Source organism: Copadichromis virginalis, linkage group LG17 (genome assembly GCF_057382275.1).
Source record: "Copadichromis virginalis isolate Kocher_CV1m ecotype Utaka linkage group LG17, C_Virginalis_male_GT1.1, whole genome shotgun sequence".
Classification (NCBI taxonomy): domain Eukaryota; kingdom Metazoa; phylum Chordata; class Actinopteri; order Cichliformes; family Cichlidae; genus Copadichromis; species Copadichromis virginalis.
This window is the reverse complement of record NC_140634.1, coordinates 29641453-29668496: the sequence shown is the minus strand read 5'-3', so window position 1 is coordinate 29668496 and position 27044 is coordinate 29641453. Positions and strand designations below refer to the sequence as shown.

At 39.2% G+C, this 27044-nt stretch overlaps 1 protein-coding gene across 3 annotated transcripts in view; it reads right to left on the bottom strand.

The window, feature by feature from the left end:
- The window catches only part of chchd3a (coiled-coil-helix-coiled-coil-helix domain containing 3a), an 84231-nt gene that overhangs the window by 8261 nt on the left and 48926 nt on the right, over positions 1-27044 (bottom strand). For all 3 annotated transcript variants that reach the window (XM_085436735.1, XM_085436736.1, XM_085436737.1), the window contains 2 exons: positions 24192-24275; positions 13792-13862 (listed from right to left, as the gene is read on the bottom strand). In XM_085436735.1, coding sequence (XP_085292861.1) covers positions 13792-13862; positions 24192-24275 — 155 coding nt within the window. The remainder of the gene's footprint in view (positions 1-13791; positions 13863-24191; positions 24276-27044) is intronic.

Sequence of the window (27044 nt, the reverse complement as noted above, 5' to 3'; positions counted from 1 at the left end):
GGCCATTGCTCTGCGTCAGGGTATTGAACGATGACAGCAATGCTAGCAGAAATCGCTGCCATCCTATTCCTATGGATCCTGGTGCTCATTTATTACACCGCCTATGGGCATCTACAGGGACTAGAGCAGCCACATACACCCACTAATTACTTTCTTAAGCATTCGCTTTAATGCCAGGTGCATCCTGCTGATACAAACCACAGTGTTTATCACCAGTAATGGCCTCTGAGAGAGAGAGAGAAAGGACAGCAGAGGAAAGGAGGGAGGATATAGCAGAAGAGCTTGATGAGAAACTAAACAGTGGTACATCTATTTTGCTTGCTCTCTGATTCTCTCTGAGAGGAAGGGACTGAGACAGTGGTTGAGTTAATCATAGAGACAATAACACTGTCACACACACTCTGTGGCGGCACGCTGCATCCTCTATCATCTATCATTAAGATTAACATTAAGTTCCTGCTGCTAACCACACAGAGCCTATAAGGGGACACTAAAGCCGTTCCTCCCTCCTCTTCAATTTTACATTAAATGCCCTCATGTCATTTGGTAATATATAACTGCTGTAGTGCTATGCAGCAAGGTGAGCAGATGCAAAAACAGCCAGAACCATTATAAGGCCACTCTTTCTTTGTATGTGTGAGACCCATGTATGAAAGAGTGCAACAAGAAAATATTCAGACCACTTTGTATTTTTCATACGGGGTCAGTCTTACACTAATAACCATTAAATTCATTTTTCCCCTCATAAATATGCATTCAGTATTCTTAATGAGGAAATTTAACCAAAACTGATAAGATAAAATATCACTTTGAAAGCACTCAGACTATTTATTATGAGACTTGAACTATAGCTTAGGTTCCTCCCATTTTCCGTGATCATCTTCAAGATATTTCTACATCTTGTAGAAAGTGGTTATAATTGAAAGGCGTGATCTAAGCTACAGGATTGAAGGAAATGCCTGCAGCTCTCAAAGACAGATTTGCCTAAAAAAAACAGATCCTAGAAAAGGTTCCCAAGAGCAGTCCTACTCCTTAATCCCTCAAAGGAATGTCTTGAGTTAGGTTCTTAATGATCTCTCTTAAGAAGGACCTATCAAGAAGTGTCACTCTGGCTGAACTCCAGTGATTAGCTGGGAAGATGGGACTCTACAAGGAACTTCCAAGAGCATAACCATCACTGGAGAACTTCGCCAATCTGGGCTTTATGGCAGAGTAGCAAGTCAGAAGCCTCTGCTCAATGAAAGACAGATGTAGGCCTGCTGGATTGTAGGAAAAGCGCCTAAAAAAATCTCAGAGTCATGATTTGATTAAACAGCAAGAGAACTGGTAGTCTCAAATCAAAGTGTCAAATCTGGTGGAAAAGCGGCACTGCTAATCACCTAAATGATACAATCCCAAATCAAACCATAAATGCACTTGTGTCATGGTGTGGGGGTGTTTTTCAGAATTAGAGACCGATCAGGCTTGAAGAAAAGCTGAAGAAGGGAAAGTATAAAAATAAACCTAATAAGAATCAGCTTAGGAGTGCCTAGGACCTCAGACTGGGTCAAAGGTTCACCTTCTAACAGGACAATGACCCTGTGCACAAATCCACTTGGCCCAATTAGATCCCTGACTTGAACCCATTCAATATCCCCGGAGAGCACCGAACTTGGCTGTCCATCCACAGTCTACATCCAGCATCGCAAAGCTTGAGAGGATGTGCAGAGAAGAATGGAAGATTATCTCCAAATCCAGGCATGCAACGCTTTTTGTATCATTTCCAGGTAGACTCAAAGCTGTGATCACTATCAAAGGTGCTTAAATACTGAGTAAAGTGTGTGAATGCTTATATTGTGTGGGGGGTTCATTCTAATGAATTTGAAGAAAAGGGCTTTATAATTTTTTGGTTTGTGTTTATGAGGAAAAAATGAATATAGGTTTTAAAATTGTATAAAATCAAGACCCCAAGTAATTCCTGTATTTTTCACAGTAGTCGTGTAGAACTACTCTCTCTCTCACTATAAGATTTTGAGAACCTAACAGAAAACAGAAGCCTTCTATTTCTCAGTTAATGTCCTCACATTATCAAGTTATTTTCTGCCTTGTTATGGAAATACACAAGTTTTCATACACAGTCACAGGCGAGCTGATTTGCAGCTTGTATTTAAATACAACTGGCAACAAAATCCCTCACTAAATAACCGCATCAAATACCCTACAAATCAAGCCAAACATTAGGTTCGGCATGTTGAAGTCATGAGCAGATAGTTCAAAGTATCAGGAGTCAAATGCTGTGAAGTAAATTCCTCCACTGTGGAAATCTCAGGGTATTATTAAAAAAAATAGCGAAAAACAACTATGAATCATTCAGTTCCCGTGTAACCTGAGGAGCAAGGCATTTGTAAACAAGGACACTGTATCAAATACCCAAAGCAAACCATTTTTTAATTGTTTTAAAATGGTAGAATGGAAATGAAAAAAGGGCTGAAGGCCAGAGGCATGTGGGTATTTTTTTCATTGCTGGTTTGCTCTGAATGTATCATTTCTGTTTTGGTTAACATGCTGTGAATCATTTTGATCACTTCAGAGGACTCGGTGTTGGTTATTTTGGCCAGTAATTTCCCAACTTTTCTTATTTCTACCTCTGACTCCTTATATTTGTGAAACATGAAAAGAATTTCACAGAAGAAAAGCAAAACTTAGAGAAAATGTTGGTGCTAAAGTTTCAAACCTAATGGGCAAAAAATGTTAAAGCTCACTGTCTGATCGAGTATCAAAACTTTTCTTTCTTGTTTAAGGTATATTAAAAAAGCAATTTCTGCTTTGGTTATTATCCTTTAGAAAAGATCCATCTGTATTAACTTTACTCTACGTGAGACATTTTATCACATATATTTATTGTTTCTTTCATATAGCTGGAACAAATTTTCAGCAACAAGTGCATAGTGCTGATAGCAACTTTTCTATGTCAGTGCCACATGTAGCTGCAGCCAGATACACATCAGAAGAAAAGCAGCCAACGAAAAGCAATTGAAGCAAAGAGATAGAAAGCAAGGATCTGAATGTTTGATTTCTATGTGTGTCTAGATCCTGGGGAGGGGCAGCCAACAGTAATGTTCAGGCACACATACCCTCTAGATTAATCTTGTGAGCCTATCTGGTTTTCAAACTTTTCAAACCAAAATACCTGCTGCTACTTAAGATCCAGTGCCTTTTTAAGGTCAACCAAGTTTCCCTCAGATTGGATGTTCAGTTTCATCCTTAGAGCATCTTTAGCTCAGCACAGTGTTAGCATAAGCCAGCTTCTTCATACTGACTCACTCAGTTTGAGAGCTGTTGATGCTTCCTAGTCCATCTGAAACCAAAAGACCGGTAACTTGCAATGTTGTGTACTGGCAGTTTTTTCTCTTTAGATGGGGGATTGTCTGCGCTTATGTTTAGTTGTGGTGAGGGCGATCGTGGCTCAAGAGTTAGCAGTTCGTCTTGTAATCAGAAGGTTGCCGGTTCGAGCCCAGTTTTGGTCGTTGTGTCCTTGGCCAAGACACTTCACCTGCCGCCTACTGGTGATGGTCAGAGGGGCCGATGGCGCGATATGGAAGCCTCGCTTCTGTCAGTCTGCCCCAGGTCAGCTGTGGCTACAACTGTAGCTTGCCTCCACCAGTGTGTGAATGTGAGAGTGAATGAATAGTGGAATTGTAAAAGCGCTTTGAGGGTTTCCAAAAGCGCTATATAAATGCAATCCATTATTATTATTTATTTTTCATAAATTCTATTAATACCTTTGCTATCAATCAGACAACTGGCCAAACAGACAGCAATTTCATTGGTAAGTTTTTTTTAAAGGTTTTTTTTTTAGGTAATATAATTTGTATGGAGAAGAAATGACACCGTAAATTAACTCATAATTTTTTAGCGCGTGTTTAGCAAAAATACCCTATAGTAACATAAACTCTCAGGGTATACAGGGACATGTACCATTTGGTATCCACTGATCAAGGTTTATTAGCCTTCATAGTTAACCTAGTGTACTACCATTTGGTCATCTCTCACCATGAATAACTATGCTTAATGCATGCTTAAATATCAACAGATACAAAACTAGACTGCCAATAAATGTCCCAAAGTCTTTTACTCTCCCTCGTTCTTCCGTTTTCACTATATCTTCATCTATATCTTCCTTTTATGACTCTCTCCTTTATTCTCCTCCTCAGTCTCCAGGTCTCTATGGGATATGTAGCCAAATGCAGATGGCTATTATTTGCACTCTGTGTGTGATTGTAAGTCTGCACTCCTGTGCTCCAGAGACAGTAAATCTAAACAATCATATAGGGGTCTTGACTCAAGGCATCAGTAGCACTAAAGGTCTCTATAACAACTCCTTATTCAGCCCTGCCCCCAACATACATACACACACACACATAATCCAAGTCCCTATTGCCTTGATCCAGTGATAGAAGCAAGAGTGAAACAAAGAATGAAGCCAGCTTGGGTTGTTATATTACAATTTCCTAGCTGTGTGACACTGGACAGAAACAAAACGCAAATAGTATTTACAGAGAAATAATGGTAGTTCAAGGAAAGAAGAGCCATCTCCTCATACACATATGTAAAGTAACACCTTAGGAGAGAAGAAAAAATACTGAAATGCTGAAATAATATGAGAGACTCGATGTGTTCCACTTAACATGTAACAAAGCAGAACACATCACATGCCCACTCTCACTGTCCGTCTCCCTCTTTAAGGTGTGTATCATTTTATTATAATCCCCCCTTTCACGCCTCGCACTACCCAAGTCAGCACATTTGCATGGAGGGGGCATATTCTGATGGATTTACGGCTGAGTCTACATTCTGCAAAGAACATATTGACTGGAAGCTGGGGGATGTATGGAGATCGATGTCTGGATTTTCATACAATATGCATGTGTAAAGCCAATAGAGAGTACGAGGAACAGAATCGGTCCATTTTTCAAACTAACATATATGGACCATGACTACCATCTGTTGTAACGTCGCAGAGCCATGCAACAAAATGACATTCATAGATCTCAGTTACCAACGCAGCATGCTTCAATAGCCGAACAAGGTGTGTGATACATGTGCAAACAGGTACAGTCATCTGTCATAATTTCAGAAACATTACAAGTTTGAAGAAAAACTAGAAAAGCAGCTCAAAGGGATATGCGTGGATGCAGATGGACGGTGAAGGCAGGGCTGAAAGAGATCCCTTTTAACTCCTGTTGATAGCAGTGGTCGTTTGCTAATAGAAAATACTGCTTGCACGAAATCACAAGAGAAGACTGCTGTGGAAGTTTTCTCTTTAACAGCAATAAGAGCACTACTTTCTCCCTATAACATGCTAAATTTAGACTGACAGTGGACAAAAGGCAATGCACCACTAGCTGAGTAATGATAATAGCTGAAACCGGGCAGAAAGGAACAGAAAGTAGTGAAGCACACTTGTACTAATCAGTCAGTGGCAGAAAAAAGTAATTGCAGAATCTCTTTCTCAGAGTACAGAAGAGGTTTGTCAAGTGGCACCCACCCCCCCTCCCCCAAAGATGTCAGGTGGACTCAAGTCATCAGCATAACCTCTTGTGTTCAAATTATTCAATACTCAATTATACAAACACGGATACTCTTATAATACTTCATCAAATTAAACTGCTTGGTCAGCTTGGAATGAGCTAATAATTCACCACTGTAAGCAATACGTTTTATTTTGATGTTATGTTTTATTTATTCATTTTTTATGGAGCCTGACTGACATGTTGGCCAATATTAGCTATTTGCCGATACATTGGTATCAGCATTTACCGCAGCTGTTGCAATTTCTTTAAAAAAAAAAAAAAAAGCAAAGAAGAAATGGGGAAAAACACCCTTCAACCATGTTATGAGTGTTGATGTTGCAGTATTTTCCACCAGGGGGCACTCTTCCCCGTTCAAAACACATGGTTGGAACGCAACACTTACCCTCTGCTTGACAGCATAAATGAATAAATAAACAACCACATATAACAAATGTTAGGGAAATCCATTTACATTTCATGTGTGTCAACCTATCGGTTGATATATCAAATTTTTTTTTTATCATCATTATCAGCCTTAAAAATCCTATATCTGTCAGGCTCTACTTTTTTATCATTCATGTCTTACTTATCAACTACTGCTTTTCATTAACTTTTCAGCCCAAACCTGTTCGCGCCAACTTTTTTTTCTAATTAAACTGTCAATTTTTAGATTCGTTGTGATAATCTTTTCACTCACCCCTTAGGATATTTGTACCTCTGGCTTTGAATCACTGCTCTTTATTATCAAACAGTAGCTTCCAACATCTTAGCCTGAATAAAAAAAAACACTGTGAAACTGGCAATATCTGTTTAAAATCGGTTAGTTTATGAACAATAAATGTGTATTTTTAAAAAAAAGATAACAACTCAGCGCACTCCACTGATTTGGGGGTTAAAATACCGTGAACTGTAACAGCCACAGTTCAAGTGTGACTGAAGACCTTTGTTGAGTCTCCCATTTTCTACAAATTACAGTTCTGACGCTTTGGGACTGATGATTACCTGAGACTTTTTCCACAAAGACATACAGTAATGCTGAAAGACATTTAGTCGAGTTTCAATAATAATAATAATAATGTTAATGACTAAAAAACACTTTTGCAAACAAGTTGCTACTGTTGATTCTGAGGAATCCATATCCTTCAAGTGTAAAGGATTTTTTTCCTCCATTTAACTCCTGAAACACAATCTGTTATCATTAAAAAGTCCTTGACCATAAATAGGAAGAAGTCTTTGATGGCCTAATTTCGTTAAGTTTTACATGTTGCCAGAAATCATCTTACGTCGTGTCTAACCCATTTTTTTTTGTTATAAACATCGACAGTATGGATTACTCTCGGCTGCCACCAGACTGAAATCCCAATCACCACATTGTCTATTTATCATCATTTGGATCCGCTCAGGGGTTAATAGGGTTAAAGGGTGGACGCCGGTTCCCCCTTAAAAAGCCCTCATGTTCTCTCTAGTTAAGGCAGGCGTCAGTAATAAGAGGAGTAAATAAATACAAATGATCCAGTTAAGGAGAAAAATGACACGCATTTCACTCTTGCTGCTTTTTAAAAGCGGACCTGAGTGACCCCCTGCAGTGAAATCCATCAGCATGGATGAGAGATTGAATGAGTAGAGAGAGGAAAGGACACAGACTGAGGCAGATTCAAGAAAACTGTGAGGGATAACAGACTGGAGAGTGAGGGAGGCAGACGATAACGAAGAGGGTGAAAGTAAAACAGATTTAAATGAAGACAGAAAACACTGTTCCTACATTAAGTGGGAGGCAGAGAAGGATGAGTGGGTCAGAGAAAGAAGACAGGGCATGTGTAACCTTTCTGACCTTCTTAAGACACACTTTTAGAAGGAGACTAGCAGAAAAATGCGTGTCACACACACATACATATATTAAAATGTTAAAAAGAAACAAGATTAAATAAAATAAATTACATAATATAAATGCTGTACATCAGTTCATTTCTTTTCCTTCATTAAAGTCTATATGTCTTAAAATACATGAAAATACACTGAAAGGCAATGAAAGTATTGAGTGGGTTTGCCAACCACTTTCAGTACAGCACAGTCACTAAATAAGCTACTAAAAAGTGTGTATGTGCATCGTCTCTCCATTCCTGCGCCCACACAGGTCTTTTAAATTGCATGTGCTCTGTACAGCTAGCAAAGCGAAGCTCTTAAGGCCCAAAGAAGAGCTTTTAAAGCAGTTATTGACATCTGTCTACTCAGCTGACCACCATCTTGTCCTTGCGCCCGGGTTGCCTAGCTACAGAATGGTGGTTCACCCTTACCTGACAGAGGGGTCAAAACTCCCTTACCTCACAGACTACTTTACAGGAGAAAAAAAAAAAAAACCACATCTATGACTACAGCCAAAGCACTTTGAAATTATTTGTCAGCTAAATTAATTCCTGTCATTTTCAGTAATTAAATGTGCTGCTTGGCACAATTAAATATCCATAAATTATTGCTTAATTAATTCTGGGACATCAGTATTATTTCCTTAAACAAAAAAAAAGAACTGCAGAGAAAATGGAAAGCCTCTACCTGGCTCTGCGCCTTATTTACATTTTGAAGCAGCAGGGTGAATTTTTAGGGAACCCCCTGGATTTCTTCTGTTTGGTTAGATAAAGAAAAGGCACAACGCAATAGTCCTGCAATGGCTTGTTGCAGGACTGTTTTATTGGATTGCATTAGGTTGCATGGAACTTCTCGGTTTTGTGTCCGCAACTACTGTTACAAGAGAAAATCATATCATTTTTAAATCTAGGCAAAACACAAATTAAATGAGGACCGTTTTTCACTGATGAGAAACAGTCCTCATTTGTAATACGTTGCTGAAAGAGGGATAAGTGGGTTCGACGTTCCCACTCATTACCCGGAGGAGAAGATGGGCTGTCATATCTGGTCTTCTTGACCGAGGCAGTACAGTACACCGGTGTTGTGCAGGAAAACAGCGAGTCATTTGTATTCAACAAGTTTTACTTCACTCCTCCTCATTCCACCTTTTTGCGTGTGTGGAAAGACGAAGTGAGGACAGCAGTTGCTGTTATTGTCAACTGGATTAAATTTAAAAAGAAAAGAAAAAGAAGGTTTATTCAAAAGAACTAAAAAAATAAACAAAAGACAAAGGGAGCGAGCGTGTAGCCTTAGGGAAGAGAGGAGTGACAGTGAAGTGGAAGAATACAATTATATGGGAAAAACAAACATCCCAGGCATAGACACGCATACGTTCAGTTATGAACCAAAAAAAAAAAAAATGTGTGGAAATATATTTCATTCTCTGATCTTTGACAAATGCCACCATCAAGACCCAAAACTTGGAGAGAGATTTCAGGCAGGGGATGGAGAAGATTAGTAACAGCGGTCTCAGTTCCTTATAGTACACACAGCTATGTCAGATCAACTATTCACCATTCGGAGATACCCCGGTCCCATCTCAATTCCGCAGGGACCCTGGACAAACACAGAGTGACCATCTTCAAGAAAGCAGTTCAAAGCCCCGCCAAAGGTTAGCTCTGACAGGAGGCTTAGGGCCACGCCATCGTTCTTTCATCACACATCTAACATTTTTCTCAATGCCTGTCATCTTACATTTCAAACTAAAGCCTCCGCTGGATTGCTTTAGCCAACAAACACAGAGCACGCACGTGCTCACCCACTCAGATGTCCCCCATGCACGCGTATGTAATGTGAGCAGTTTCAGACGCATTAATCCTCACATACAGAAACCCTCACATACATGTAGCACAGTAAAGGTCACACATTCAGAGCTGGACAGTCAGATGATGCATCGGTCTTTGATAAACAACTGGTGGCGAATGTGGCAGCATATAAATCAGAAGCACAGAAAGATAGCCTCCTTTTTTACAGGCAACTGGGAACTCTTATCTGGAGTCAGTGTCAAGGAGAAAGCGAATAAAAGCTTCGATCCTACGCGTACATGTTTGTCTCTAAAATGCTGTGTGATTACATTATTTGTCTTGTTGTGTGTTATGCACTTTTGCATTCATTCAGAAGAGGTGTTGATCCCCTGCAGCTTATGATTCATGTATGATTTCAGACACTGCAGGGGCCAATTTGCTGTTTTAGCTGTATTTGATCATACTCGCCTCAGACAATATTTTTCATGTTTGGGGGAAAAAAAATCTTAAGTGATGTAGAAGTGCATGAGTATTGCTCTGCTTTAATGTGCAAAATAATGTGACAAAGTCTGACAGAAAATACAACTGTAAAAAAAAAAAAAAGGAAAAAAGAAAAGCTGGCATACCCTTTGGAATTACCAGGATGTCTGATCTGATTTATTAAAAGGAGATATGGTCTGATCCTTTTATAAGACACAAATATTCTTAACAAATGCAATCTGACAAACCCCCCCCCCCCCCCCCCCCAAAAAAAAACACACATAAAACTCAAGTTACTGTTTCTTTGAGGAAACCAATTTAATTCTCGAAATTAATAACGCGTAGAATCTCTAGCAGCAATATCATCAATCAGATGTTTCCTGTAGCTGCCTACGAGACTGCAGTGACATAACCGTGACATCCACTCCAAATTGGTCTATTGTGGATTGGTGAACACTCACAGATGCTTCTGCAGCCTTTCTAGCTGTGTGCATCTTCATAAGGTTTCCTCTAGGGTCCTGTGCAGATTCTAAAACCAATCATTTTTAAGAAGAGGTGAGTTTGTCAGTAATAAGGCTCCTCGTCTTAATTGTCTTTATTTATAGGGAGTGGCACCTCTTTAGTGTGCTCCTTGACCGGAACTTCTGACTCCAAGTTGGGAGTAAACTTCCTTTTTATGTAAGAATATTTGTTATGAGTTCACATTTACGAGTAAAAACTTTAGTTTAATTCCAAAGCCCTTTTTTGCCAACTGCAGATATACCCATATCGTTCTATATACAGATATGTGCGTGTGTGATTGTATGTGTGTGGATGTAATGAGGTCAGAGTGATGCAGTAGCGTTCCGGTTGGGAGAGCTCCATCATTCAGAGAATTCTCTGGCGGGAATTCTGCAGGAGAACGGCGGGGAACAGCTGTACCGTACACATACACAAAAACAAGCACAGATATACACTGCTTCATATTTGCACGCACATACACCATTCCCTACCCCGAATGCCTACCTCTCACACTTTAATTTATTTCTTTCAACCTCGCCAAGGAAAATGACCACGGTGTACCACTGCAATGAATGGAACATCTGTACTCTGGCGCACATTTAAAAAGGAAACACGGGAATGAAATTTTCATCTCAGTGTAATTGAATTCAATCTTTTTTTCTTTTTTTGTTGCTGCCAAGAATATCTGATCATGGACAAATGGAAATCCCCTGTACTTCCAATCTAGCCTCAAACCAAAGTAATTATTTCCCACCTATTAAAGTAAACCCAAATAATCTGCATATGGACAGATGCTGCTAGCTGTGGCCTGAAACACCCACTCTCCCTCAAATCCCATCCACGATTGAAACCTGATTTAGCTGTCTTGTTCCAATCCCAGTGTCACAAAGCAATAAGTAAACTCCAACCAGACAAGGTCATAATTAATTCTTCCAAAGACATGCATTAAGCTGTTATAACCCTTGGCAGTCATCAACATCTGGTTTCACAAGTCTCTTCTATTACTATAAATTGCAGTCTAATAAAAGACCTAATACTCAGTGGCACTGACATGAGCTAAAGTGGGGAAATAAAGACATTCTAAGAAAGATGTCATCTCCCACACTTCATACAATCCCATATTAACATATCAAATGATAATTCTACCAAGTATGGATAAGGCACTGGCTCTATTTTTTTTTCTTTATCTCAAGGGGGCATTTTCAGCTCCGAGGAAATCAAAAGCCTCAGTGAGACAAAAAATATTTTCTTTTATTACTCAATAGAGGCTACAGATAGCATCTTATCTCTGCAGGGTCTGTCATAAGCTTTGAGGAAAGACACACATTGTGCTCACAGAAGCTGTTCATCATATGAGACCATACAAACATACACAGTGATGCATGAACTTACACACATAAACAAGGATGGGCCAAACACTCCCTGTTAAATCCAATTAAACCTCTGCTCCGATCTCCTCAATGCATCCCTGCTCCTGTCTTGTAACACCAGACCTTCCCGCCATTTCATTAACACACACACACACACACACACACACACACACACACACACACACACACACACACACACACACACACACACACACACACACACACACACACACTCTGACTATCCACTATTGAAATCCAGTCACAACCCTGCTAATGCACCTCCTATAATCAAATCCACCAATCAGTGTCTTCCGTGCAAAGACCCGTGCCACATGACTACCCGCACATTAGCCCAGCATTCGCTTGCAGTTAGCACTGCCATTTTGCACTAATGTTATTCCACTGTATTTTTTTTTCTTTAATGTGATTTGGGAAGTCTCAGCTCCAGCTTCCACGAGTCTAGCGCTAAACCCCTGGTGGGCTAGGCTAATCAGTTTCCAGCATTTCAGAGGGAGACAATGATCCCAGTGTTAGCGCAGGCTAATGACAAGCTAACACAATCAGCCAAGCCTCCCTAGAGGTGAGCCTAGAGCCAGGGCCCATTCTTGCCCCACCTCCTACAGGCTCCTCATCCACTTTCACAACATTACTATGGAGGATAATAGCCTGTTATTAAGAAGACAGATGGATCACGGACGGGAAGGATTCTGCATCTTCTTGAGTTACATATACGTGCTGAATTTGTTCATCCATGACAGCTTGGATGTTTAATATTTCCTCCTCAGTCACTTTAGGTGTGGCTGTTCTATCGCTTATTAAGGTTAAGCATAAGGATCACACACATGCTCCTTGTTTGCACTCTGTATTGTTTGCACTCTCCATTGTATTTAGGATAAAAAGACGTGCAATAAACTAAGCTAGTCCAAAGTATTTTGTAAAAGAAGACATGAAATAACTGGGGACACTGGAATGTTGAGAGATCAAATCCTACTGACTATCACCAGCACATGATCAGGCGTATCAGTGAACTACATCGGCCTCAGCTAATAGGGCAAGCTAATATTGTTCTGATTGAAAGATGTGGGTTAGGAAATGGGTAGAATAATTCAATTGCATATTCACTGGTCCACGTGGACCTCTAATCGTCACTGAATATATCAGTTTTGATAGCACAAAGTCTACAAAGACCATCGAATAAATACCTATCACATACAGCAACAGAATTTATTAAAAGGCATCATTAAAATGTGGGAAAAAACCCTCCGCTGGTATGAGATTTATAGTTACGTGCAAGAGTTGTGGGCAATTTTAGGCAAATAACATATTTTGCATGGAAATAAATAAACACAACACCTTCAGCAAAGAGATAATAAAAAAACAACCTTTCCTTAAAATTGAATGCACTGCACTGCTTCTTTCTGTTATTTTACTTTTACCTGTGCAAATACTTCAAGCTTCTTAGAAACAAATACATTTCCTTTATTTTCAAACAGACTAGTGACTTAAACTGAACTATCATCTATCCAACTGAATCTGACTTATCCAGGTGTTGCTTTGCATATTTCAGACAGTTTTCTGATGAGGATGTTGATCATTTTTCCAGACTGTTCCTCATATAGACTCGTTTGGGGAAAAGTGAAAACGCGCAGCACCACTCATGTAGTTAAAGCTCCCTCTGCAGTTACAGGAGAGTTTTCCTTTGCCTTTCTACTCAGCAGGTTTTCTCACTCCTTCCCTTCCTGTCTTCACTTCCACAGTTCCCCATAACTTTTAGTTCAATTTAGTTCAATTCAATTTTATTTTACTTTTATAGACCTAAATCACAACAACAGTTGCCTCTAGGTACTTTATATTGTAAGGTAAAAACCCTACAATAATAAAGAGAAAACCCCAATAAACATATTACCCACTATGAGCAAGCACTTTGGCAACAGTGGAAAGAAAAAAACTCCCTTTTAACAAGAAGAAACCTCCAGCAGAACTAGGCTTAGGGAGGGGTGCCATCTGTCGCGATTGGTTGGGGTTAGGGGAGGAAGACATGACAAAGACAGGCAGTTGTTAATGACTTCTCTGACACCTTGTTTTGCTGTTAGCTTTTCATTCCCTTAGACAACTGCAAAAAGAAGGCTCTGCTTGTAGTGTTATCATATCAAATTTTTTATAGAGAATCTTTTCACAATTATTAGTTGTGTTTTGTTTTAAGTTATTTATCTACCTTAGACTGTCCGTGTCTGCACTTACCTGAATTTGGCATTCACTTGGTCTGCAGCTTTGTGGAAATTCTCCGTGGTGACCTTGTAGAACTGAGAACTCTGCAGAGACAGAGAAGAAAGTCAGTGAGCAGGAGGAATACATTAAAATGTGATTCTTAGCACTTTATTAAAATAATTGGATAAGGGTAATTAGGCAAAAGGAAACATATGAATCGAGTAATTTTTCTTTACAGATCTGGTCCACACAGCTCTGGCCTCATGTCTCAGACTTCATTAAACCCTAATGGAGATTCATTTTAAGATCACCGTTTGGTTTTAGTGTCCACAACATAAATGCTAACTTTGCAATCAGTAACATTTAGTAACCAGTACACATTTGCAGTATTGAAGCCTGCAAAGACAAACATTTTTATTTTGAGGTGCGCTTTTCCTGCACACGCAAAATATGAGTGCTTCAGTGAATGTATGTTTGTGCTTATCCTGACAGTTAAGAGTGCTGTAATAACAGAAAGCAATCCTGTAAGGCCACGGGGTCGCTTGTCAACAATGTACAGACCAGTGGTCGTAATCCCCCGGTGACCCATAGCAAATGAACCCATAGCAGGACCACTCAACCTAAATTACCTCCTCAAACACAGCCATATAACCTAGCTACTAGACCATTTATACAACCCAGGAAGATCTGTCTTGTCAGCCCTCAGCGGCTGCTATGCACATTTATAATCAAATTGTGAGAGGCTGTAAAGTGTGACAGATAGCTTGTGTTGTGTGAGGCTTGATTGAGGGTAATGTCAACCGATATAAATGTCTTTCTGTGAAGGACTCCATGTGGACAAAAATAGTAATACTTGCACGAATACTTTCATTATAAAACTGTCATTCACAAAATGATTACCTTCCACAGATTTGACATTTTTTGCCATTAACTATTGGGTTCATGTTTAGCTGAACAATCTACACACATGCTCTAAGATGCAGCACTGCCATAAAAGTCTCTCAAACTGTAATAACCTATCATCCTTAGCAAATGGCGTGCAAAAATAATCCTTCAGAGGAAAAAAAAATCGTATGCGTGCCGCAGATTTGTGCAAAAGCGACTAAGTGAACAGCTAACCAATCACCATTACATTTACCAAACCCTTCAATCATCTTGCATAAACATAAATGTGACAAATTTAAGCCTCTTGGTGCCATCTGCTCTAACTTCATCCCCAAGCAGGGAAGACATTCATCATATTTCAGAAGAGATCAATAGGAATGAACTGTGGTGCTGAAAAGATCAATAGTCATGTGTTGTAGAGCTAAAAGAAGATGAGACATGACAACACTGACAAAAGGTCTGATACCAATTTAAGTTCTCTTCATTTAGATGAACTGCAGTAGATTTAGAGCACTTCCCTTTTCACATTCAGTACAGTTACACACATCAATTAAAAGCACATCACATTTATTTTCTTTTACACTGCAAACTGCTCCGTGTATGCATGCTTTCTCATACTTCTGATTGAGATCAAAATGCAAAACAACATAAACGACCCACACTAGCTGTCCCTCAGGCAGACATTACTTTGTATGTAAAGCACAGCAAAGAGTATGGCCAAATTGCCAAGTGTTAACTTGTAAGCTCATGCTGTATCGGCGCCCTCTTGGCCTCGAATCAAGTGGTTTTCGGTTTAGACAAAGGAACTGTCAAGAGCTACGGAAAAGGATTTAAAACAGAAGCTTATTCACAGATAAAAAGCCTAAAATGAGATTTTGGGGGCTGCTAAAGAGGCAGAAATAAGACTTCTCCTGGGTGCTGAGACTGAGCCACTGGAAGAGAAAAGAGAGAGACAGAACGAGCCAGATTTGGGGTTCTGTCTAGAATACTAAGTATAAGGTAATAATACCTGCCTAAATGGCAGAGCTGGTTCTAATCAGCACACTAATCCACCTGAGAGTACAAAAGGCCATGTGTGTCAATGATTGCAGGAACACTTTCAAAACATGTACACACACAAACAATGTGAATGCTCTCCTGCGCACACCTACACAAATAAGATACTAACACACACCATGGGAACATGTGGACGCACTGCCTTAAGTGTCTAAATGTACCCTGGCAGCTAGTAAACACTGACAGACATATCCAAAAAAAAAGTAAAAAAGAAAAAAGAACCTCAGTCACTCGCTCACAACCAGGTAGAGAGGAGTGTAATTTGTGTGATTACTGAGTGGGCTCAAATTATGATGTCCTGCTGTTGTCCCAACTGATTCAGAGAATAGCCCTGACCTTTCATTAGCCCACAAAAGTGAGGCCCTGCTCAGTTTGGATGAAAACATTCCTCCCTTGATCAACATTTTAGGGGCTGCAAAGCACAATCTTTCTTTTTTTTTTTTAAATTGCTGTCTGCTGTTTAGCATGCTTCGTCACTGGCTCAACAGAATAGCTACACAGGCCTGACGCAGTGCATCGCCTCGCCATGAAATCAAATATCTAAAACCTCTTGAATAAAATAGTGTTTCTGTTTGTTTTCATCCCATTTACTCTATTTGCGTTCCAAAAGGTTTTTAGCTCATCTGGAGCAAAACAAAATGCTGGTGGGGGGGATGTCGAAGACAAATTAAGTCATTACTGCTAATGCACTGCAACAATATGGAGAAGATAGAAGCGGCACCCCCAACACAGGCTCTAGGTCAATTTAGAGAAAAGGCTTCCAGTTCTTAATGAATAAAACAAATAACTCCTTGTACTGATGGCTTCTTTCTCTTATCTGTTGCTGAGCAGGAGGGACAAAATGGGAAGAAACCCCACCATGGCTAACATTATGATTCTGCAGAGCTAAAGAAATTTAGACTTCTGCTGTGTGACTCATAAGTAGAGCAAGCAGGCTGGTAAATGATTTTTTTTTTTTTTTACATAGAAATGACTAAGCATTTTACTATTATCTTTCAAGGGCTACAGCAATATAATAGGATATGGATGCACAGATAAACACAAATGTTCCTCTTTGTTATAAACGCAATAAACTCTTAACTTCTATGTTTGGTAAGAGGTAACAAAATCTACACAACATATCCACTAAACTGGGCAGCGCAATTAAAACAGCAGGAATGTGTGCATATCCAGTGGGTTTTTTTTTTCCATCTACTTCATCAACATGCTAAACCGCACATAAAGTACAATTTTGTTTTTTGTCAGAGGCCTTTGCCACAGCAGAATCAATCTGTTTTTGGGAGGCCTGCATATTTGTTTGTGCTCCCAGTAGTGATGTGCGGATCGATCCTGAAATATCGATTCTTCCGATACCAGTCATTTATGTTCTAGAATCGATTCTCACATTACAATATCGATATTTTAGTAATTTAGAGTAAATTTGTAGTTTATCATTAACAGGGACACACTGGAAAGAAACTATAACATTCAGATTGTCTACATTCAAAGGAACTACTTCCTCTTCCGCCTTTCATAGTCATGTGCGAAATACGGCTGTATAAATGTCTCGCAGCCGCTGGCGCCCGCACTCACAACAATGGCTGAGCGTAATTGGAGTCATGTGCGGACTTATTTTACCTCCACAAACAGCTGAGACGTGGTTTGCATACATGTGGCAAAAAAGTGCTCCAAGAGTGAGGTGTTGTGGCCACACTAGGGAGACATTCAAAAGGGCTGTGGGGGGGTGTTAAATACATTTTACAGGGTTTATTTATCGGATAAAATATGTTAAATGTCACCGTTATTATTGGCCGGCCCGGAAACAGCGGGGGTGTCCAAATTCAGAGGCTGCTTCTGAGGACCCGGCCTTCACGGTCTAAAGAAAGCCGGGTAGTACGTCATGAGCTCTCTCAGTGGAGTGAAACTCTGCCTTCTGTTCCTTGCTATCTAAAATATAATCGGGCACTGACGTAAACACTTGACCGTCTCACACTTCTCTTTAATCATTTTCTGTTTGACGTTTATTCAGCTGTGTGAAAAGCCCGAGGAACCCTCCCGAGGGATTAATAAAGTTAAATTTAATTTAATCTAATCTAATAACTTTAATCTCAGCCAAACCGATTTACTCACAAACAAATAAAACACTGAAAAAGCCAAACAAGAACATTTTTAAGTTATCAAAGTGACTTGTATATCATGTTTAACCCGAGTAGCGAAAGACCGCGGGGGTTTGAAAACGATGTGTCGATCGGCTCAGATATTTGAAGTTTACACAGCTACATTCTCACCTGAAAATATGTTAAAAACAAAATTTGCGACCCAGAAAGAGAAATAAGAGTGATATTAAAACTAAGTCGCTGCCGCCATTGTTGGAAACTGGAATTGGCTGGGCCGCGCTATGAATTCTGCGATATGGTTTTTCAATTTTGTTGTCCGGGTGGAAAATCGGGAGAATGGTGGCTCCGGGAGATTTTCTGGAGGGGCACTGAAATTCGGTATTTTCCCGGAAAAACTGGCAGGGTTGGCATGTATGGTTGTGGCAACATCACTAACCTTGTCAAACACCTCAGAGTAAATCATATCACAGAATATGACGAGGGTATGTTGAGATGAACTGAAGAGAAGGACAGGGACAGGTGCTGCTAGGGCGAGACAGACGTCTCTCACGGAGTCCTTTAGTGCTGCAGGTAGGCAAGGTGTTCAAATAGTGCACAACTTCAGTTTTTTTATTTCTATATGATGAACCCTGCATTATTAAGTGATAAGAACAAGTAATCTGATGTCCTGTAATCATTATGATGCTATAATTTGAGATACAATAAATAAAATAAGTTTTTGTACAAAGTATCGGTATCGGACCAGTATGGTCGATACAATCCTGAATATTACTTGGTATGGTATCGGAAAGAAAATCAGTGGTATCGCACATCACTAGCTCCCAGTGTCACAACTTCCCCTGTAGTGATTTTTCTTTAACATCTGACTACATCTGAGTGGCCTACATTAACGTTTGGATGGGGCTCAACAGCGATACTGGTTGGTAATACTCAAGGAGACAATTACAACAAGAGCTATCCCTGTTCTCTCACAAACAAATTGGTAAAATTTGATAGAAATATTTAGTTTTCCTCCTTTCTAAACGCACCATGAAGTTGTAATGCACTTTTGTCTGAAAGAAAATTTGACTTTTTTTGTAACAAGAACATTTGTTTTTGACTGAGTTCCATATTTCTTGAATCTGCTGGTTACAGGTTTGAAAACTCAAAGAGCTAGCTTTCCTGTTTCAGCTAAATGTTATCCTTTCTCCTGAGCTAACCCTTTACAAAAGTTCACATAAAAGTGTTTTAACTTTAAAATTCAACTTTCAAAATACTTTCACTTTGGGAAAAAATACTCCATCAAACTATTTATTAAGTTCCTGTCAGCTAGGTTTTAATTCTTTAAATTAGTTATGCTGCAAAAGACTACAGGCTAGCTCCAAGCTAGCGTCTCTTATGACTAAACTAAATGCATCTAGAGAGTTGACCTTTAATTTTAACACCCGATTAGGACAGAAAAATAGAAACGTCTCCAATTAAAAAGTTAAAATAAATGAATAAAACAAAACAAATAAATAAAACTGCAAAATGGAAGCTAAAAATTCAAAGCCTGTACCCATAAATTGTTTCATCCTGTGAAAAGCAACAGATGGATGGCTCTATTTTTGTTTTTTGTTTTGTTTTTCTACATAAAAAGGATGCACCACTTTGTTATTGTAAATTCTTATCTATTCATTCATTCTTTGAAGAAACTTCTGGTAAAATTCCTAAGACTCCTGTCACGCAGCTGAAGGAGCAAATGGTGATAAACAACACTGAAATGCACCGTCATGCCTCCAGATAAATCCATTTTCAGTTTTATAACAGAGCCACAGATGGCTTCATAGTGAAGAAGAGGGAGGGCGGAAACACCCAAAATTTAAAACATTTTTTTACTACAAAACTATAATAATAACAAAAACACTACCTTTATTTTAATATTTCTATTGCTGACAATCAGCAGGAAAAAAGTAGTTTTTGCTGCAGCCTGCAGAAAGAGTACAAAGAAAGAGCAGGAAATGACAGGCAGAGGGAGAGATGAAGCTAGCAAGTCAGAGGCAGAGACACAGATATAGAGATAGAAGCCATTACATTTTTTAATGCTCTTTCTCCTGTATTTCTTCCTGTCACAGTGCGGTAGAACTTTGCTATGAGATGGCAATTGCTGCTGTGATTGTCCTCCATGGGAGAGTAGAAAAATCCAATTTCATTGATATACAAGGCGAAAAGAAAAAAAAGAAAAAAGAAAAAAAGAAGAGAACAAAAAAAAATCTTTTCGGAAAAAGATGAAATTGAAGCATGGAGGGGAAAAAAGCACCACTCGAAAGGGGGGGAAAAAAAGACTTAAAAATGAGAGATATAGAGACAGATGTGATTGGGGGGGGGGGGGGGGGGGGGGATATGGTAGGGATAAAAGAGAAAAAGAAACATTGGCAAGTTGATTGTTAAATATGAGATTGTTTTACAGCGAGGCAGGTATTGAGTGAAAATGTAATAAATATATAGATATTGTTTTCAGGGGCTATTTGGTAGCTCTGGCCCCAATGAGCGGCAGCATCGGAGGCAGCAGGCTGAGCTGTCTGGGAGCCTGGTGATGGCCTGTCACTGGAAGCCTCTCTGATGAATGGCTATGTTAGATTGGAACAGACATGTAATATATATCAGACTTATATTCTCTCTCTCGGTTCCTCTGCCTCTTTCTCCTGGTGTTCGAGATTCTGGGGGAATCCAGAGGTAAGCAAGGAATTGAGAGGAGACAGAAGGGGGCGTGAAAAATGTGATGGAAGATAATGGTGAGCAAGCAATATATTCCAAGTGAAAACTAATTTTTCTGCACTCTCGGTAGAAAAGTGGTTAAAAAAAAAAAAAAAAAGCATTGTGCTTTCACAGCTACGGTGTTTGCAGATTGAAAACTCCAAACTTTGCATACACAGCCTTTCTGAATGTCCATACTTGTGGTAGAAGATTCAAAGCACATCGGACATTAACCTTTTTATACACAAATTACACAATTTTTCTCATCTCGCTCTTGAGTTATCGCACTCACAAGGTTTTCAGAAAACTTGACCTCTGACCTTGAAGTCAAGGTCACTGGGATTCAAACTCATCCCAGATTTTTAGTAGACACACCTTCGGTATCAATTTGAAAATCCTATGTCTCCTCGAGTTATCACATGCGCAGACTTGCTTGTCTACGCCACCAGGTGGGGTGACGTCAATACCCCTTCAGCCTTTTACGGATGAGGTGTAATAAATAATAATCAAGAAAAATATATTATCTACATTGTTACATATTTTTAAATAGTGTTTCTTCTTTCACATAACACGTTGATTAACAATATTTTTCACCATGAATAGTTCAACTTCTTGAACTTTCTCTATAAATCTATACAAAACTTGGTCAAAAACCATTAAAATTGTTAGAAATGAAAAAGAGTGATAATTCTATCTCCTAACGCAATAGTAAACTGTTTTCTTTAAACATATTTTTCAATTTTGATTGTATGCATGTTCTGTTGTTTTAAGTAAATATAGAAAAATGGCAATGAACTTAAATCCCATGGTAGCAATTTTAAATATCTTATTTTATCCTACCAACAACCTCCAATTCAAAGATCAATTTTTAATAATTTATAATGATAAAAGCAGAAAATTCCCAAATGTAACCAGTTGAAACTTGGGAATTTAACTGCAAATCTAAGCAGACATATCACAAGGCAAATGCAGCCTTTGTCTAGCAATACTGACTCTAGTGTCCCCTGCCTACAATACATCCTTGTTGCTCTGTGTATGGCACAAGAAAAACTCAAACCAATTATATATAATAAACGGCAACAATATGAACTATTTATGAATACAATGCTTTGGTTGTTTAGCAGTTTTACACTTAATTGAATTAAATATCTCTTTGCTTGTTTCTAAGCTAAATATTCCTGGTTGCTATTTCTTTGTGACACTGTTCTGTTTCTTTCCTCAAATTTACTCTTTGTACTGTGCATACATATTATAAGCCTTCATCTGGAGTGGACACTATTAAGCAAGCACAAAATACAATGAGAGCACAGGAAAAGAACATGCCAAAAGTGATTTTGGCTCACACTGGTTGAAGAGCACAGGGAATGAAGGGCGGCTAGATTCAGTGCCAAATGGGGCACTGAGGCCAGAACGAGAAAAAAAAAAAAGAGCATTGTTAACACAGTCCAAACAAACTACAACACCTATGGAGCTCCAAGCCGCTTGATACACAGTAAGACAACATGTGATATGCCAACCAGTTACACAAAGGAGTACAAGATCACACAACCAGACACAAAATATACACATAATATCTACTTATGTTGTAAATTGCCTCCATATGTAATAAGGGAAAATCATTTTTTAATTTTGTAAATATATCACTTTCTTAGTTTTCATTGACCCTTCCTGCTACCCAGGTTTCCCATTTCTCCCACTCAGCTTCCATTTTTATGCTCCACTCACAGCTTACCTTTATCATACTTGTCCTTTAACATTTAGAGGAAATACTCATTATTATACACTAATTAAGATTCTTAAGAAAACTAAGAATCACTTTCATTTCAGTTTTTCTCTTTCTGGCTTCCATGCATTATGTGTTTCCTTGGTGTCTTTCCACTCCGTCTTCTGCCTCCTTTTGATTCCTCTGTTTCTCTTGGGGCTGCAAAAGTCATTTGTTGACACGTTGATCTAAGGAATATTGACCAGAGGCCAACATGGTTGATGGATGACCAGTGTCGAGAGTTGATAACAGCTGTGTTAGTTGGGACGCATCACTTCTTACACTTGAACTCACATTTGCCCCCTTTCTATGTGATGCACTGCTGTCTCCCTGTGCATTGATACAATAATGCACAAGGAGCTAAATAGCGTTCAGAATTATATAACTAACATTGTAATCTTACTGGTTTCTTGACAACTGATCAATAAATTTACAAACTGCATAAACATTAGCAACCTTTCTTCAATTATAATGCATCATAGCAATGAATTATAACAACTGCTCTGCTGTCTGCAAAGACATTTGTGCCCTTTAACCAAGAAAAAAAACTATCTCATGTTATATTTCTCTTATCATGTCTGGCTTTAAGAACAACATCACCTTAGCGCCTTCACAGTTGTGTAAAATTTCCATTTGGCTTCCACCGTAGAGGCCATTTGACTTTTTAACCCTTCAAAGGGGAGAAAACTCCTTCCCAGCATGAAGGTGTCAATTTAAGCACACTAAATAGGGCATTATACCCTTCTTGAGATATACTTATGATTTGAGAGCCACATGAAGGTATTCTTTTTAGCACACTTTAACAGGGCATTTGACCCTGGTCCCCTGCCTTGCAGGCATCTCTCACTGGGACCAGCATGGAGCTGCCATTTGAAGTGCGCCAAGCACGGCAGCTGACCCACGTCCCAATCCATAGGACACTAGTTTACAAGGAACATCAGGGTAGTGTCATTTTCGAGAAACGGGAGGACACATGCCGGGATGAATTAGATTTAACCCTTTATCTGTTTGGCCCAGGCACGGAGGTTGAAATTTAAAGTGACAGCCAAAAAGGGGCAGCAAGACAATTACAGCAAGGCAGCCAGAGCGAAGGACAGCTATACACACCACACTGGGGAACGCATGCAGAGTTTAAGTTCAAGGATGATGACAAAAACAGTGGGGCAGTGGGATGAAGAGGAAAAAATAAATGTGACCGCTTTGGCTGAGCCCAGTAGGGAACAGGCCCACTGTGTATAATGGTCGAATTCAGAGTTCGAACATGTGTGCCCTTATTTGTGCGTACACTGGGTATGTGTGCTTCTGTATGCACTGCAGTGTGCTAGTGACTCACTGTTTCGCTCAATGATGTAAGTATATAAACTTTTACCCAGGAGAAACTATTGCAGCACATTATGGTGCAGGTTCTTGAAAACAGCAATAACACCAGCTCACCTGGTGAGCATGCAATGCAATATTTCATTATGACTTTGCTTTGTGTTGTGAAATAGAAAGTTGTATTTTCTGTTAGCTTTCATGCTACTCTATTATCCATTACTATCTATTACTCTACTATCCACCTCCTTATTTTTTACTTTATTCACATTCTTAAATTATTCTTAGAGTTATGTGAATGTTCTTGAGTTTTGGATTTACTTACCATTTTCAAAAGAAAAATTGCCCCGTCATATTATAAACTTTTTTAAATTTAAACTTAGGAAACCTTGACAGAAAAACAAGCTGGATAAATAAGTATGTTTCTCCAATTTCAACTGAAAATTAAGCTCAGGGAAAGGCTGTAAAAGTCAAACTCATTAAAAGTGATAATTTAAAAATAAATAATTACCGTAAGATCAATCGTACATCTAGTTTTGTGAGCGATCGTACATGCCAACTACGCCCATTTTTCAAGTTGGTGTAAACTGCGAATTACTTCTTACCCTCTCCTCCAGCCGGGCCACTTGCTCTCTGTAAAAAGCATCCTGCTTCTTTAGGTCTGCTTCCTTGGCCTCCACCTGCTTGGCCTAAAGAGAAGGACAAAAATTAGGTGCTGAGCATGGCCAGTTCAAAAAAGCATAACACACATGAGACAAGCAAGCATAAATACACATTAAAGGCACCCATAAAGAGAGTTTAGTGTTTATAGTGTGAATATAAGGACAACACAAACTCTTGTTTTTGTTGTACATATAATCCAAGAGATATCTCATTATAAGATTAAGAGATGCATTTCTACATGATAAATGTGTAAAATAACAGAAACTGTTCTGATAGATCACCACCTAGACCAGGGGTCAGCAACCTTTAACACCCAAAGAGCCATTTGGACCCGGTTTCCACGCAAAAGAAAACACTGGGAGCAGCAAATGCTTTTTGACATCTAAAATGAAGATAACACTGTGTATATTGTTTTTTACCTTTATGCTTTGTGTAAACAACTAAGGTGTGTTGCTTAAATCCATGAAGTGCTACAGAGAAAATTACATTTTATTTATGTAATTAACACATTTTGAACTCTTAAAGAAATATAACAAAAGGAAAGACACTCAGCTGAACTAAAATGATCCAAGTAGCAAACAAAAACTGTTGTGAGCCGCCACCCTTATATCGCCTTTGGGCTTTTGGAGCCTTGACCTGACTTTTAAAAAATAATTGGAAAAAAAGCACTATGCTGCTAAAAGATGAAAAATACTGCCTAAATATGTATTTTACCTGGTTAATGTGTGTGGCGGGGCGTGGTCTGCAGCGTCGCTGCAGGGGAGGTGGACGCACCTGAGCGGGACACACAATCACGCCGCGCGGCCTTAACGTCTGTGCTATCTATGCTGTTGTGTTGGTATGTGTCAGGCTGTGAGCTGCAAAGCTACAGCCGGCTGTGTGCGTACAGCAACCGTGTGTGAAAAGCGTGTTCATGCAAACATCGTCGGCTCTGCCACAGTACAATGGGACTTTTGCTCCTGAACCTCTGCGCATAGCGTCTGCAAATCGGGGCTGTACGACATCACTTTCATCTTTACGCAGGACTGTAAGCTGTCATCTGTGAGGCGTGAGCGGTGCTTGTTTATAACATAGTTCATGGTGGAGAACAGCTGCTGACATAATTTGGTTTCGAAGATCCATAATTGGCCTACCTGGGGTTGAAAGTCTCGATAAATGCACGGCGTTTCGGCGGGTATACCGGCTTCCGCGAGTGTGACGCTTATTTTGAGCGATGAAAAAAATAATAGAATCGAATTTTATTTTTATATTTCAATATCACAATAATCTTCCAATTTAGAACTACAAGTTAAAAAAGTACTAACATGAATAAAATACACTTCAGCTAAATACTTTTCCCAAACCACGCGGAGCCGCACTATAAGGTCTAAAGAGCCGCAGGTTGCCGACCCCTGGCCTAGACTGTCCTGGATTTATAAAACATAGTTTTTGTTAATTGATGAAAACTTTCCTTTTTCTAAAAACCTAAATTTCTATAGCAGAAAAAGGGGAAAGGGGGACTTTTCTGCCATTTAATTGTTTATCTATTACTTAACTAGTTTGGTGTAGTATGAATGACTGTTGAGGAGGTCTTTAGGAGGAAAAGCTGTAAAACCTTAAACAGAAATGCAATTAGAAGTCCAAAACTTTATGCCCGCCTTCATACTTCCAAAGCCATTTAGTGAGTCAGAATGGAGTCACCGCCAGGCTGATTCTAGCCCTCGGGCCTTATGTTTGACACCCCTGCTCTACACATTTTGTGCACTGTACTCACAAACATAGATGATTAAAAAATTGAAAATGGATTCAAGACCAATTACAGTTGAGTGCATCCTACTTACCATAATAATTACTGCAAACTGGACACAGAAATATGTGGAAATTTAAAGTAAAAAACAAAACAAAAACTAAAATCCCTGCAGTGACATTACTTCAGTTCACTATAAAACTTTTCAAAATTGTTCCAACAGATCAACTTCATCCTATGATAAAATATTTCTATCCTGATAGGAGCAGTCACTTCCTGGTGAGTCAAATGCATTGGCTTCACAGTCATCAGATCTCAACACAACTGAATACCCATGGGAGATTTTGACTGGCTTGATTGGTTTCTTTGACAGTACATTTCACCACCTTATTCAAAATACCAAATCTGAGACTGTTTTTTGGAAGAATAGTGTTTCATTATTCCAATAGAACTTCAAAGACATGTAACCTGCCAGAAGGACAACCAGTTCATCTACCACATTATGGTTGAGCGGCTACATAAAAGCCATTTTTGAGTAAAATACTCCCTACTTTGAGTTTGGAAAAAGTGTTAACTGAAAAAAAAACTCTTAGAGCATAAGGAAAAGGATTCTGTGGTTTGATGAGACAAAAGGTCTTTTTGGTCAGAAACGGGAAACAACATGAGCCTGCCAACTTACTACCACCTTTTCAGTGAAGCATGGAGGTGGCAGCACCACGCTATGGGCAAAATACCTAATTTAAGATAAGATAAGATAAGATAGATAAGATAAGATAGAACTTTATTAATCCCTCGGGTGGGTTCCTCTGGGAAATTCGACTTCCAAAAAGCACAGCAACGACCGAAGTTACAGTTACATTTAAACCCTAGTGAATATTTTAATTTAAACCCTAGTGAATATTTTCAAAGAAACCAGAAGATGGCAATTCACAGACATGTAATACACAACCTGGCAGAATTAAGAGGAACTCCCAAGAAGTGTTAATGAATTACACAACTAAATTTGTTGGCCAAATTCAGGCGTGTAAAGCCTGCAGACACTTAACCAAGAATAAGCTCAGTCATTTTT